General features: G+C 41.2%; 1 protein-coding gene across 1 annotated transcript in view; it reads right to left on the reverse strand.

The window, feature by feature from the left end:
* TRIP12 (thyroid hormone receptor interactor 12) overlaps positions 1-13,753 on the reverse strand; it is a 121,980-nt gene that overhangs the window by 58,043 nt on the left and 50,184 nt on the right. Inside the window, exon 5 of the mRNA XM_006760405.2 lies at positions 5,380-5,485. Coding sequence (XP_006760468.1) covers positions 5,380-5,485 — 106 coding nt within the window. The remainder of the gene's footprint in view (positions 1-5,379; positions 5,486-13,753) is intronic.

Below are 13,753 nucleotides of genomic sequence, written 5' to 3' on the forward strand. Positions count from 1 at the left end.
TAAAAAGCTAACCACTATCTGAACCTTCAGCGAGTTGTAATTTTTTTGCAACTGGGGGAGGGTCTTACCTTCAACTTGAAAAAAAACACAGTATCTACTCTACACAGTATAACAACAGTGAAGCACTAATAAAACGAGGGCTGCCTGTACTGCCTAGAAACCTCAAAAGCAAATAGTTGTACTGATTCCAGATATTTCAAACAATCCAGAAAGAACTAGAAAATGGAAAAGCAGAGATTAAAGTGGTCAGGGTTTTTTTCTTATGACTTACAGGAAACAAATCATACTGTTTCCTTATGTCACTATTGTACTCACGGCCAACAGCAAAGTCCATTGCTTTAGAGAAGAACTAAAGAAGTGCTAAAACCTTTCTAAACCTTTCTACCAACCCGAGTTAGAAAGGAGAAGACAAACTAAAATCAGTTGCTCCATCACTGGCTTTTGGCACATTTAGTAAAGAGAACAAAGTGAATGTAAATGAAAGAAAAAGCCTACATGGCTGTGAATAGCGAGCAGTACAAGAGCACTTGACCAACTGACGACCAAGCCTCAAAATGTGGGAATAGAGTCCTCCAGCTGTGCAGTCAGTGCCGTGGTTCTTTCTCCACCAGGTCTGAGATCTGAGCCTCAATCAACCCAGTCACAGCAGACGTTTCTGCAGGATTTTTTTCTGAGCACCTTGAAGATGAGCATCTGGACCCCACCCACAGTCTTGAGGCTGACAGGAAGGAGCCTGCTGCGAAACCAGGCTGCGGCCATCGCAGCTCTGGAGTACCTGCCTGCTGAGTTCTTCAAACTACTGTTCATTCAGGCCTGCCTTGGGAGTATGCGGAAGCCCCTGAAGGTTTTGGTGCAAGCCTGGCCCTTCCCTGTCCTCCCTCTGGGGAGCTTGATGAGGCTGCCTCCAGTCATGGTCTTAAAAGCAGTGTTGGAGGGGCTTGACAGTCTGCTTGCCCAAGAGGTTCGCCCCAGAAGGTGGAAACTGCGGGTGCTGGATTTAAGGAACAAGGATGTCAACCTCTGGAGAATGTGGTGTGGACACAGCACACAGGAGTGCTCTCAGAGAGGACCAGTGGCTGTGCACTGCTCCAGCCCCAACATGGAGCACCCCATGGACGGGGTTAAGTTTTTCATGTACATCATCCAATGGGCCCAGCAGAGAAAAGGGTTGGTACACCTGTGCTGCAAGATGCTGAGGTTTTTCGAATTGCCCTTCCAGAGGGCCAGGAAGGTCCTGGATAGGGTGCAGCTGGACTGCATCCAGGAGGTGTAAGTGGACTGCACCTGCGACCTGCCCACCCTGGGGACATTTGCTCTCTACCTGGGTCAGATGAGTAACCTGCAGTCTCGCTCTCTACCACATCAAGGTGTTAGCTGAGGGGGAGGACGAACAGGAGGAGGAGGAGGAAATGGAGGAGGAAGAGGAGCAAGAGGAACAGAAGGAAAAGAAGCAGGTCTTGGAGGAGGAATATTTGTGGGAGAGGGAGGAAGAGGAGCAGGAGTGGGAAAGGGAGGAGCAGGAGTGGGAGAGGGAGGAGCAGGAGGAGCAGGGATACTTTTCCCAATTCCTCTCTCAGATGCTCAGGCTGCAGCACCTCAAGAAGCTCTACTTGGACTCTCCCTCCTTCCTCCGAGGCCATCTGGACCAGATGCTCAGGTGCCTGCAGACGCCCTTGGACAAACTCCATATGGCATTGCTGGCAGCTGACGCAATCAGACCTGACACACCTGTTCCAGTGCCCGACCTCAGGCAGCTGAAGTCCCTGCGTCTGTATGGCGCCAACCTCACTGATTTTAGTCCCAAGCCCCTCCGAGCTCTGTTGAGGCAGTGGCACCCACCCTCCAGGACCTACGCCTAGATAACTGTGTGATGATGGACTCCCAAGTTGAGGCCATCCTGCATGTCCTGAGCCGCTGTCACCAGCTCAGGGACTTCACCAACACTGAGAACCCCCTCTCCGTGGCCACCATAAAGAAGCTGCTGCGCCACAGAGCCGGGCTGCGCAGTTTAGAGAGCGAGCTGTGCCCCGTCCCCCTGGAGTGTTACAGGACCCATGAGACTGTGGACCCCTCGGACAGGGGTGCAGTATGCAGAGCCACTCACGTTTAATGTTCATGCTCAGTGTGAATGGGGAAAGGGAGGGACCCAGCCTGGGTACAGGATTGCAGGGACAAAGGTTGGGGAGTTCATGGGACCTCAAAGACAGTGTCCTACTATCAGAAACATGCATCTGGTTTGATTGGGGAGGGGCTGGGGAATTGGGCTCGAGGTGCATCTGTGGGAGTTAATCCTCGGGTGGATGGTTGGAAAGGAATGATCAGAAATAAAGACAAGTTCAAAGGCCAAAAAAAAGAAAATGTGGGAATAAAATTGTCAGAAAAAGATTTTTAACTTTAACCTAAGATTCCCCATCAGTTAATAAAAGTATGTAAAAATAAATAAATAAAAATAAATATGTGAAAAAATACACTTATCACAACAAAGGTAGTTGATCTTCTGAAAATGAGCTCCAAAACAGTAACTGGGAGATGGGAATTAAAGACGTGAAAAAATACAAACAATACATTTTTCCTTGCCAGGTCGGTGTTGTATACAAAATGAAGTACATCTCTCCCACTCACCCATTAAACTCAATAACCTGTGGCAACACTTTTAGAAACTAATTAGGCAATATTACATCCATTAAAACAGGCATCCCTGCACTAACCGGTTTGGCTCAATGGATAGAGCGTCGGCCTGCGGACTCAAGGGTCGCAGGTTTGATTCCGGTCAAAGGCATGTACCTTGGTTGCGGGCACATCCCCAGTGGGGAGTGTGCAGGAGGCAGCTGGTCGGTGTTTCTCTCTCATCGATGTTTCTAGCTCTCTAACTCTCTCCCTTCCTCTCTGTAAAAAAATCAATCCTATATAATAAAAGGCTAATATGCAAAGTGTCCCCTCGACCGGGAGTTCAACCGGAGTTTGACCAGGGGGCAGGGCCTGCCCATCAACTGCCCACGGCCCTGCCCCCAGCCTGGCCCACCCCAAATCAGCTCCCCAACCCGATCAGGGGCAGGCTGGCTGGCCAACCTCCCATGTCCCCTCCCCCCAGCCAGCCTGGCCCAATCGGCCCTGATCAGGGTGGGCCGGCCAGACCCCACCAATGCACAAATTTGTGCACCGGGCCTCTAGTAAAATATATTTAAAAAACAAACAAACAAACAAAAACAGGCATCCCTTTGATCCATTAATCACACTACTGGAAAATTCAACTCCCTTTAAGAAAATAACCCAAATCTGCATTAAGATGCTCACTAGAGATTTATTTGGTTGACTAGAACTTTGAAGACAATCAAATGTCCAACTATTTGGCAATAACTATGAAAACAATGTAGCAATGAAGGAAAATGTAAAGGATAAAAGTGTTATAAAAAAACTAGTATAATGACAACAGACCCCATGCGTGCCCAATGCAGATACCACCCAGACCATCATGAAGTGAAGCGAAAGCCAGTGGCACCCCCAACGCCTGCAGCTGACACCTGCAGGACCAACTCCATAGGGGAAGGGAGTACAATACAGCTCAGAACAGGGACAATCAAGGCATGAGACTCAAGGAAGACCCAACCTCTGGGCTAAGGAGTCCCAACCACTGGACTAGTAGGGGCTTCTACCTCTCAGAACTCAATCAGATTGCACAGGGCCAGAAAGGGATAGCTGACTCACATTCGCCTGCACTAGAGAAGCTCCCAGGAGGCCCAGGATAGACACACGAAGTGAGCAGATCCAACAATATCAGAGCAAAATCAAGCAAGCTCCACAAATAGCAGACCCAAAAAAGGTTTTTGAGTATGTGGTTTTGTTTTTTGGTGTGTGTGTGAATAAACTTTTTTGTTTTTGTTGTTTGGGTTTTTTCTTCCATATCTCTAATTTCTCTTTCCTTTGATTCTAGTCTACGCCAGTCTATTCTTATTGTTATTAATTTTTCTTATTTTGTTTTTTCTTTTTTTCTGTTTTACTTTTCCTATCTATATCTTAATATACCCATTATTACTACATTTTAAATTCATCGTTTCATTTATTTTGTTTCCTCTTCTTTTCCTCTTATACCAGTGATGGCGAACCTATGACACGTGAACTCATTTTTTTGGAACTAGTTCTTTTAGCTTCCTCCTTGCTTCAATAAAGCCAATTTTTCATCTTCTTTTTTCCTCCCTTTTTCTTTATATCCCCTCTAAGTCTTTGGCTGTGTGTCTTTTAGTATTCTTTTTTTATCTCCCTTATTTGCTGAATCTAATGAATTGACCAACAAAATAAGACCCGAGGCATGGAGGCATGAAACAGAATGACATACCTAGATGTGGGGAAGGGGAGACAAGAGATAAACCAAAGAACTTATATGCATAGCCCATGGACACGGGCAATAGGGTAGTGAAGACCAGGGGGTCAGGTGGGGTGGGGGGCTGTGAAGAAAGGAGTAAAGGGGTGTGGGGGGGAATGGGCGATATCTGTAATACTATCAACAATAAAATATATTGTATATAATAAAAGGCTAATACGCAAATGATTGTGATGCCCTCACGCCGTAACGACCCATCAGCAGGAGGCTGCGTGTGCAGCAGGCACGGGTGAGTGGCGCTGCATGCACAGCAAGGCCAGGGGACGTGAGGATGCATCCCCCACTGTTATTGTTTATTTATTAATAAATGTATATATTATCTTCATATATATTTTATTAATTTTCTTTCATCTCTGACACTTCTATTATAGAGAAAGGGCAAATAGCAATATTAAAATATTTCCTCTAATTAATTCCCTTTTAGTGTGCACAAATTTCGTGCACCGGGTCACTAGTATATATATAAAAATGAATATATGCATTTTATTATATACAATAAAATAAAATAAACAGCACCTTAAAAAAAAAGCTAGTATAATTAAAGCTTAGCAAAAACATGTAAATAAATATTGGGGTAGAATGCATGAAAACAGCCCAGTTGGTGTGTTCAGTGGTTGAGGATCGACCTATGAACCAGGAAGTCATGGTTCAATTCCCAGTTAGGGCACATGCCCTGGTTGTGGGCTGGATCCCCAGTGTTGGGCATGAAGGAGGCAGCTGGTCAATGATTCTCTCTCATCATTGATGTTTCTATCTCTCGCTCTCTCCTGCTCCCTTCCTCTCTAAAACCGATAAAAATATATTTAAAAAAAATTCATAAAAATAGTGATAAATTTCTTTATTCAATATTCAAGTGAAACTTTTAATAATTTTATAAATCTTACAAAGTTAATGATTTTGAGGAAAAAATCATAGACCCATCTACCCTCCTTTATAGAGGCAACAAATTCTAAAACACAAATAATGAACTAATCATAAACTGGAAAAACCCAAGTTATTACCTGGCACTAGCACAGGAGCCCGTGGTCTTTTGGCGTGTGCTCCGCCTCAAACTGGGGAGCTCAGCAGGTGGGGATTCACTGCGCTTCTTGGTAGATTTTCTTAAACCTATATATGTGAAATGCAAAAGTAAAATTTTAAAGGGAGAAGTTCTCTTAAAATAAAAATTCTTCATCGTCCTGGTTCAAAGACCATAGAATCTTCTCATGGCCTCTCTAGCAGTCTGCCAGGTTTATTTAGAAAGTTTGCCTTTACTTAGCCTTTTCAAACTAGGAGTTCCTACCACATCTCTATTCGTCCACTACTTTTCTCCACTAACTAAAGCCAAGAGGTTTTGTTGGTTTTTTTGTATATACTATATATTCCAGGACTTTTCACTTGTTTTTTTATCCTCACCCGAGAATATTTTTCCATTGATTTTTTTTTTTTTTTTAGAGAGAGAGTGGAAGCAAAGAGAAGAGGGGAAAGAGAAACATCCATGTAAGAGAGACACATATCCATCAGTTGCATCCTCCTGTTGTCTCCTCCATGTGCCCTGACCAGGGTGGGAGATGGAGCCTACAACTGCGGTATATGTCCCTGACCTGAAATCGATCCCCCCACTCTTCCATCCTTGGGCTGATGTTCTAACCACTTAGAAACCAGCCAGTGTCCATTATCACTTTATTACACTGTCTTTACACTGTCCCATTTCACCTAGTTTACATACAGTTCATAAATAAGGCTATGAGAGAACAAAATGCTTTCTTTTCTTTACACCAGCAGTTGCCAACCAGAGGTTTGAAAGGTTGGTGACCACTGCTATACACCATCCTATCAGCAAGGAATATCAATTTAAAGTTATGAAATGTCCAATTTACAGAATATTGTACAATTGGAGGGGTAGGGGGAAAATGAATCAAGTACACATGTTATTTTGGATGCTAATACATTTATAGGTATTAAGTTCTAAAAAGGTATAACATTTAAGTATATTACTATTTTATGAACTGGCCTGCGGGATCAGGCTAAACAGCTCTCCGACATCCCCGGAGGAGTCCCGGATTGCGAGAAGGTGCAGGCCAGGCCAAGGAACCCCACCGGTGCACGATCGGGGCCAGGGAGGGACACAGGAGGTTGGCCAGCTGGGGAAGGACAATGGGAGGGCCCCAGGGAGTGTCCAGCCCGTCTCACTCATTCCCGATCGGTCAGACCCCAGAAGCAAGCTAACCTACCGGTCAGAGCGTCTGCCCCGTGGTGGTCAGTGCATGTCATAGTGACTGGTCGACCAGTCCACTTTCTGCCCCTTGGTGGTCAGTGCACATCATAGCGAGCAGTTGAGTGGCCTTAGCATATCATTAGCATATTATTGATATGCTTTGATTGGTTGAACAGATGACCAGACACTTAGCATATTAGGCTTTTATTATACAGGATGGGGAAGTCATCAGAGCATCCATCTACCCTTCCCCAATGATGTTATCATATAACATACTGTGCAGTGTGTTCTATTCAAACAAAGATCTCCAACACTGAATGGCCTACAAAGTTAACAAGCATATCTCCATTAGAACTGTGGCAGCATCTTAAATCAGTGGTTCTCAACCTTCCTAATGCCGCGTCCCTTTAATACAGTTCCTCATGTTGTGGTGACCCCCAATTTCATTGTTACAAATTGAACATAATTAAAGCATAGTGATTAGTCACAAAAACAATATGTAATTATTTATGTGTTTTCTGATGGTCTTAGGTGACCCCTGTGAAAGGGTCGTTCGACCCCCAAAGGGGTCACGACCCACAGGTTGAGAACCGCTGTCTTAAATAGATGTTAACTTTTCAAAACAATTGCACAACAATAATTCTCCAGATCCTAGGAAGTTTTTTGTTTTACTTTTTTTTTTTCTTCTTTTTTACCATTTCACTGCTTTAAAGTGAAAGAAATTCTTTACTCTTGATTTAGACTTTTAATTTATAACTTCAGTTTACTCACTTGGGATAGTACTTGTAGTAGAGGCCTGGTGCACGAAAATTTGTGCACTCAGGGGGGTCCCTCAGCCTGGCCTGCAACCTCTCGCAGTCCGGGACCCCTTGGGGGATGTCTGACTGACAGCTTAGGCCTGCTCCCCAGGGGATCGGGTCTAAGTTAGCAGTCAGACATCCTCTGGCAGCCCAGGAGCCCGCAGGGAGCAGGCCTAACCTGTTAGTCGGACACCTTAGCACCACCACGGAGGTGGGAGAAGTTCCCACCACCGCCACTGTGGTGGTCAGTTATGAGCCGGCTTCTGTCTGAGTGGCACTCCCCCTGTGGAAGCACACTGACCAGCAGGGGGCAACTCCTGTGTTGAGCGTCTGTCCCCTAGTGGTCAGTGTGTGTCACAGCGACTGGTAGTCCCCCCATTAGGGTCAATTTGCGTATTACCCTTTTATTATATAGGAGGATAATGGAAGTTGCCAAGTGAAAAGCAAGCTACTCAAGAATCTTTAATGACAGGCCAGTGTGGCTCAGTGGTTGAGCATAGACCCATGCACCAAGAGATCACTGGTTTGATTCGGGTCAAGACACCTGCCCTGGTTGCAGGCTCCATCCACAGTAGCGGGTGTAGGGAGGCAGCCCATCATGTTTCTCTCTCAGCCATGATTCTATCTTCCTCCCTTCCCCTCTCTCTAAAAAATCCGTGAAAATATAAATATTTTATTTTTTTAATATATTTTATTGATTTTTTACAGAGAGGAAGGGAGAGGGATAGACAGTTAGAAATATCGATGAGAGAGAAACATCAATCAGCTGCCTCCTGCACACTCCCCATTGGGTATGTGCCCGCAACCAAGGTACATGCCCTTGACCGGAATCGAACCTGGGACCCTTGAGTCCACAGGCTAACGCTCTATCCACTGAGCCAAACAGGTTAGGGCATAAATATTTTTTAAAATACATTTTTATTGATTTCAGAGAGGAAGGGAGAAGAATAGTGAATATATTCAGGTATTCAGAATCACTATTTTTTAATGTTAAAAAAATTCAGAAATTATTTTTAATATTTCAGGAAATATTAAATTATACCTATCTGAATTGTGTGACTAAACAGTAATACAGTAAAAAAACATACAGTTCAGAGAGAGAAAAAACATGAGTGCACATTACATTAAAACACTGAAAAACAAAGTGCTATAAAGCAAGTTAAAAACCCTGTATTACTGTCATTAACTTAATTCATATAATACTAAAGTGTTTTTACACATGGCATAAGACAGTAATGGACAAGCACAAAATTTGACATCTATTCAGTGGCATTCAAAATAAAATACTCAACTTAATACTCAACCGTGGGCTACTATTGCTCTAAAGCTAATTTGAGGTTGACAGTATACTTTTTGACCAAACTTATTTTACAAGTCACTACTCATGAACTATTGTATTTCATACTTTGGTGTTTAACTTTATTTTAAACAACTTCAAATATAATTTCCAATATGACAAAAGGTACTTGGTTTGACTATATGAGGTTCAATGAGTCTGACAAATGTATTCACCCACATAACACCACAATTAAGACAATTATAACCAACATATCCATGTTCGTTCATGCCCCTTGCAGTTAATCTCCCTAGCACATCAGGCTCTGGCACCCACTGATTTGCTATTTTGTTGCTATTGCCTATTACAGAATTTTATATAAATGGAATCATACAGTGTTTTGTAGATAAATTCATGTTGTACCTTTTAGTCTATTCCTTCCATTCCTTTTTTACTGTGGAGTGGTATGGTACGGTATTTCTTCACATATGTGCACAAACTCTTTATCCATCCTTGGAGTTAAATATTTATAACTGATGTTATAATCATACCACAATGTAAAATGACTGTCAGGCTAATTGACATAACTCAATGTAGTCCCATAAACTAGGAGAAATAGCCTCAAACATTTTGTCCGGAAAGTAATTCCATGGTAAAGGAGCTGCTACATATAGTCTTCTCTAGTGGAAAAGAGGTATCACTATTTATAACATTACCCAGGTCTATTATGGGAAACAAAACTAGCTTTTACATACTCTGCTCTCCAAAAACTACAACAGGGAAACATCTCAGATGTTGTGAAGACTGGTAATTAGAAACTTATCAGGATTTCTAAACAAATTAAGTCAATTCTTGGAAGAACTATATAAATTCTTGGAAAAAGGAAAGTTAAAGATAAAACAGTTGGGTAAATCAAGTACTTCCTAGAAATGTGAATGTGAAATGTGGGGTTTTTTGACCATTCAGCAAATTGATGCTGCCAGAATATACTTTTTTATATCTTCAGTTTTAGATCGGCTACGGAATTTTTCATAAAAGCAATTTCAGGTATAAAGTTATGATAATTCTTATTTTTCACACAAAAATATTAACTGACTTGCCTAGAAGTGCATAACTACACAATTCCCAAGTTTATTCTGAAGCAGAACAGTATACTATTTGTTCAATATACTTCTGGAAAAGTGTTAAAACTTTGATTTTTGGTTCCTTTAGAAACCTTCAGGTAATATGTTTGTATAGCAAAAGAAAAAACTATAAAACTCTCTCTATAAAAATATTTTTATATAATTAAAATATGTTTTCTTCATCCTACGGGTCAAGGAGTATTTTAATAGAAGAGAAAATGGTAAGTATAAACCTACAACTTACTGAAAACCAATTAAGATGCAGGTGCATGGGAACACACACAATTTCAATCAATCTATCTCTATTTCTCTCTCTCTCTCCCAGGCTCTGTAACGCAGAAAAACTGTATTGATCATTTATTGTTATGATGCCACACTGAGAAGCAAGCAGAATATCACTGCTCATAATAATAAATTCTTATCCACAATGCCTTGTGTAATGAAGTTAGGTATACATGTAGACATATTACTTTTATCAAAGCTCCTTGATCTTATTATATTGGTATATGAATATATGAATTTGTTCCTATAAATATATTCCTATAATCTTCTTTTTAATTCTCACCCAAGAATGTGTTTTCTAATTGATTTTTAGGGAGGGAGGAAGAGGAGAGAGAAACATTGATCAGTTGTCTCCCACACTTGCCCGAACCAGGGATGGAATCCACATTCTAGGTATGTGCCTACACCGGGAATCGAACCCTCAACCTTTTGGTATACAAGACAATTTTCCAATCAACTGAACCACCCGGCCAGGGCTATTCCTATGGTCATTTTTCTTTCAGGTAAAGGTGAAACTGGCAGTATTATTCTCTTAAAAGTCCTAATTGATATTTTCTTCTACAATATAGGTATGTCTTATTGTTTTTTCTTTTGAACAAGTATTCCTAGTCTCAAACTGATTTACTCAAAATCCAGGGCTTCATCTTTTTAAAAAATTAGTCCTTTATAAAGTGTGATATTTGAAGTATAAAGTAAGTAAACCTCTCATGTATCCAACTAAAAACTTGGATTTTTAAATATAAGAATTAAAAAAAAAATAAACAGATGGAGGGCCTTAGAAATTTTATCTTCTGGACCCTCATTAGTGTAAAAGGAGTTAAGATGTTCTTGGGTACCTTCTATTTGCAATTGATTTTTCTTTTCTACTTCAAAATTTTAAAAGTATTTCTCATTACAAAACTGAAATGATCCCAATTTTATCATTTTTGCAGAAGAAATGAGCAACAGTAATATGATTACTACTTCACTACCAGAGTCACCAAAGGTAGAATTATTCCAATCCTTGGAAAGGTAAGGTTTTCACTGTTAATTGTGTTACTTTAAAAGTAGCAAAATACAACTGGGTGATACATAGTCACTGTCATACTTTTTTTTTCTACTTATAATTCTTACATGATCTGTTTAGGTATATACACATAACAGAACTAATACAAAATCCTACAATAAAAATATAGCCTCCCCAATAGTAAAATATTTTATCAATGTAATAATAATAAGTAAACTTTCCAATTCCCTAAAGATTCCTTTTGTTCTGTTTAAGGAGTCAAAGTAAACATAAATATCAATCTACAGAGAGTCCTCGACGTATATCATTTTGTGGTTATGTTGCCTTCTCCCATTTATTGATATATAAAAAAAAGTTCCGTTATTTCAACATATGTGCTTTATGTTTTTTATTATTTATTTACCACAAGTAAAGGTCAGGCACCGTTATCTTTCTTTTAAATGTTTTTTAATGTTTCACTTCACTACTGCTGTGTATGTGCTCCATGTGAGTGACGTAGGTGCTTATGCAGGTGGGTCCAACTTACAGAGAAAACTGCATTACAACACACTGTAGGAACGGATCTCCGACGTAACCAGAGGACCTACTGTGTATACGTACACGTGCGTGCGTGCGTGTGTGTGTGTGTGTGTGTATGCCTAAGCGACCAAATGACCAGAATGACTGGTCGCTATGACGCGCACTGACAACCAGGGAGAAGACACTCAACGCAGGGGCTACCCACTGGTGGTCAGTACACGCTCACAGCAGGAGCACTGCTCAGCTGACCAACCCATCCCGGTGGCCCACCAGCCTGGTGGCAGCCACTCATTCCCTCAGTAGTCCTATAGGTCCAATCTCTGGAGAACTGGCCAGGCACCAATGGACCAGTCCACCGGCCTCCTGGAAGTCAGCCTCGGGGACCGCAGCTGCTTCACCTCCCTAGACAGTCAGTGAGGAAGAAACAATATGAAAACGGCTCCCAGGTGGCTCCAGACAACAGGTGCAAATGTCAGCAGGACGGATCCGGATCCCAGGCCAGCAAGGGCATCCCACTGTCCACCCAGAGGGCCGATCACGTCCTGGCCTCCCCTACCCCCTTCGTGACCTCACCTGTACACAAATTTGTGCACCAGGCCTCTAGTGTATTTAATAAAGTTGTTTGGAGGGAAAAACTGACCTTACACCTTTATTCAGTGTATAACTACTTCCAAATACATGAATGTTTTTATTCTCCAACTTATACATTAACTTTAAAGTGACATTAAAAGATGACCAAGTAGTCATCTGTTATATTACGCCCAGCAATCCGATTATGAGCACCCTGCCTCGTTTTTTGTTTTGTTTTTAATTCTCTGGGGAGCTATCTCCTTCCCCTTCTCCACGTGGTACTGATGAACTGTCATTCACAGTATACTCCTACTATATGAGTGGGACTCAAATTGGCCAGACTATTTCAATCATTTCCAATTACAACTTTACAACCACCATTCCCTCTCCCCTCCACCAGTGATTCATTCAAGATAGACATGTGACCCAAAGAGAAATAAGAAACTTTCTTACAGACTGATATATAAATGACTGGATTCTTTGTGGGAAGGCTTGGGATGAATAGGACTGTCTTCATTTGAGCACCTGGACCCAAACAAGCCTGAAGCTAGTCAATCTCTTGGATTTACCAGTCACGTAAGCCGATTTCCATTTACTGGTATGAATATCTATCACATAAGCCCAAATCTTCTGACTGAAAGTCATTACTGCATTAAAATTTAAATCCAGCTGGCAGCCTGTTTTTGTATAGCCCACAAACTAAAAGTGATTTTTACTTTTTTAAGAGTTAAAATGAAAGACATGACAGATGTATGTGGTCAGCAAAGCCTAAAATATTTACTACACGGACCTTTACAAAAAATGCTTATAGAAATGGACTGTGAGTAGAAAAAGAACAGTATAAGCACTCACCTAAATTTTTAAAACCTGTCAAAAATTAAAAAAAAACTTCTCCAAAATAAAAGCTAATCCCTTTTGCTTTAAATAGAAAAAAAAACAAACAAAAAAACAAAACCTTAGCTAATTAGTATCTTAGTAATAAAAGTTTTAGCACTAATTTTAAATATCTTGATTTTTCTTTACTGTTTTTGTAATATTCCTGCAGATAGTAAATATATCTCTATTTAAAAATGGAGTAGAAAAACCAATATAAGGTCCATAAACCAGTATCTTAAACAAGATACAATAAGGCGATCAGCTATCCTGGTTTGCCTAAGATTTAGTAACTTTAAGGCTAAAAATCCTGAGGAAATCCAGACCCAAGGAAAAACAAGACTTCTGGTCACTCTACCAGGAATAAAAATAAACCCACAGCTATGACAATATCATGACATTTCTAAATAATGGAGATAAAGATCTGCAAGCTTCCAGAAAAATGGAACAAGGAATCAGAATATCTGTTGTTGAAAGCTAAAAGGTAATTTGATTCTTCAAAGTTTTGAAAGAAAATTATTTCCAACCCAGAACTCTATATTCAATGGTCTGCCGGGAGCCGGTCCATCCTTGCTGTTTCAAGGGACCTGGCATATATGGCATACTGTTCTTAATACGTTTGCTCACCTTCTTGGTACTATGTGTTTTAACCAAGGTCACCTCTCCGAGAAAGGTTGTTTCCCCAGGTAGGGATTTTCCCCTGAAGTTAGGGAGGGAATAAAACCCCT

This window comes from Myotis davidii, unplaced genomic scaffold (genome assembly GCF_000327345.1).
Source record: "Myotis davidii unplaced genomic scaffold, ASM32734v1 scaffold370, whole genome shotgun sequence".
Lineage (NCBI taxonomy): Eukaryota > Metazoa > Chordata > Mammalia > Chiroptera > Vespertilionidae > Myotis > Myotis davidii.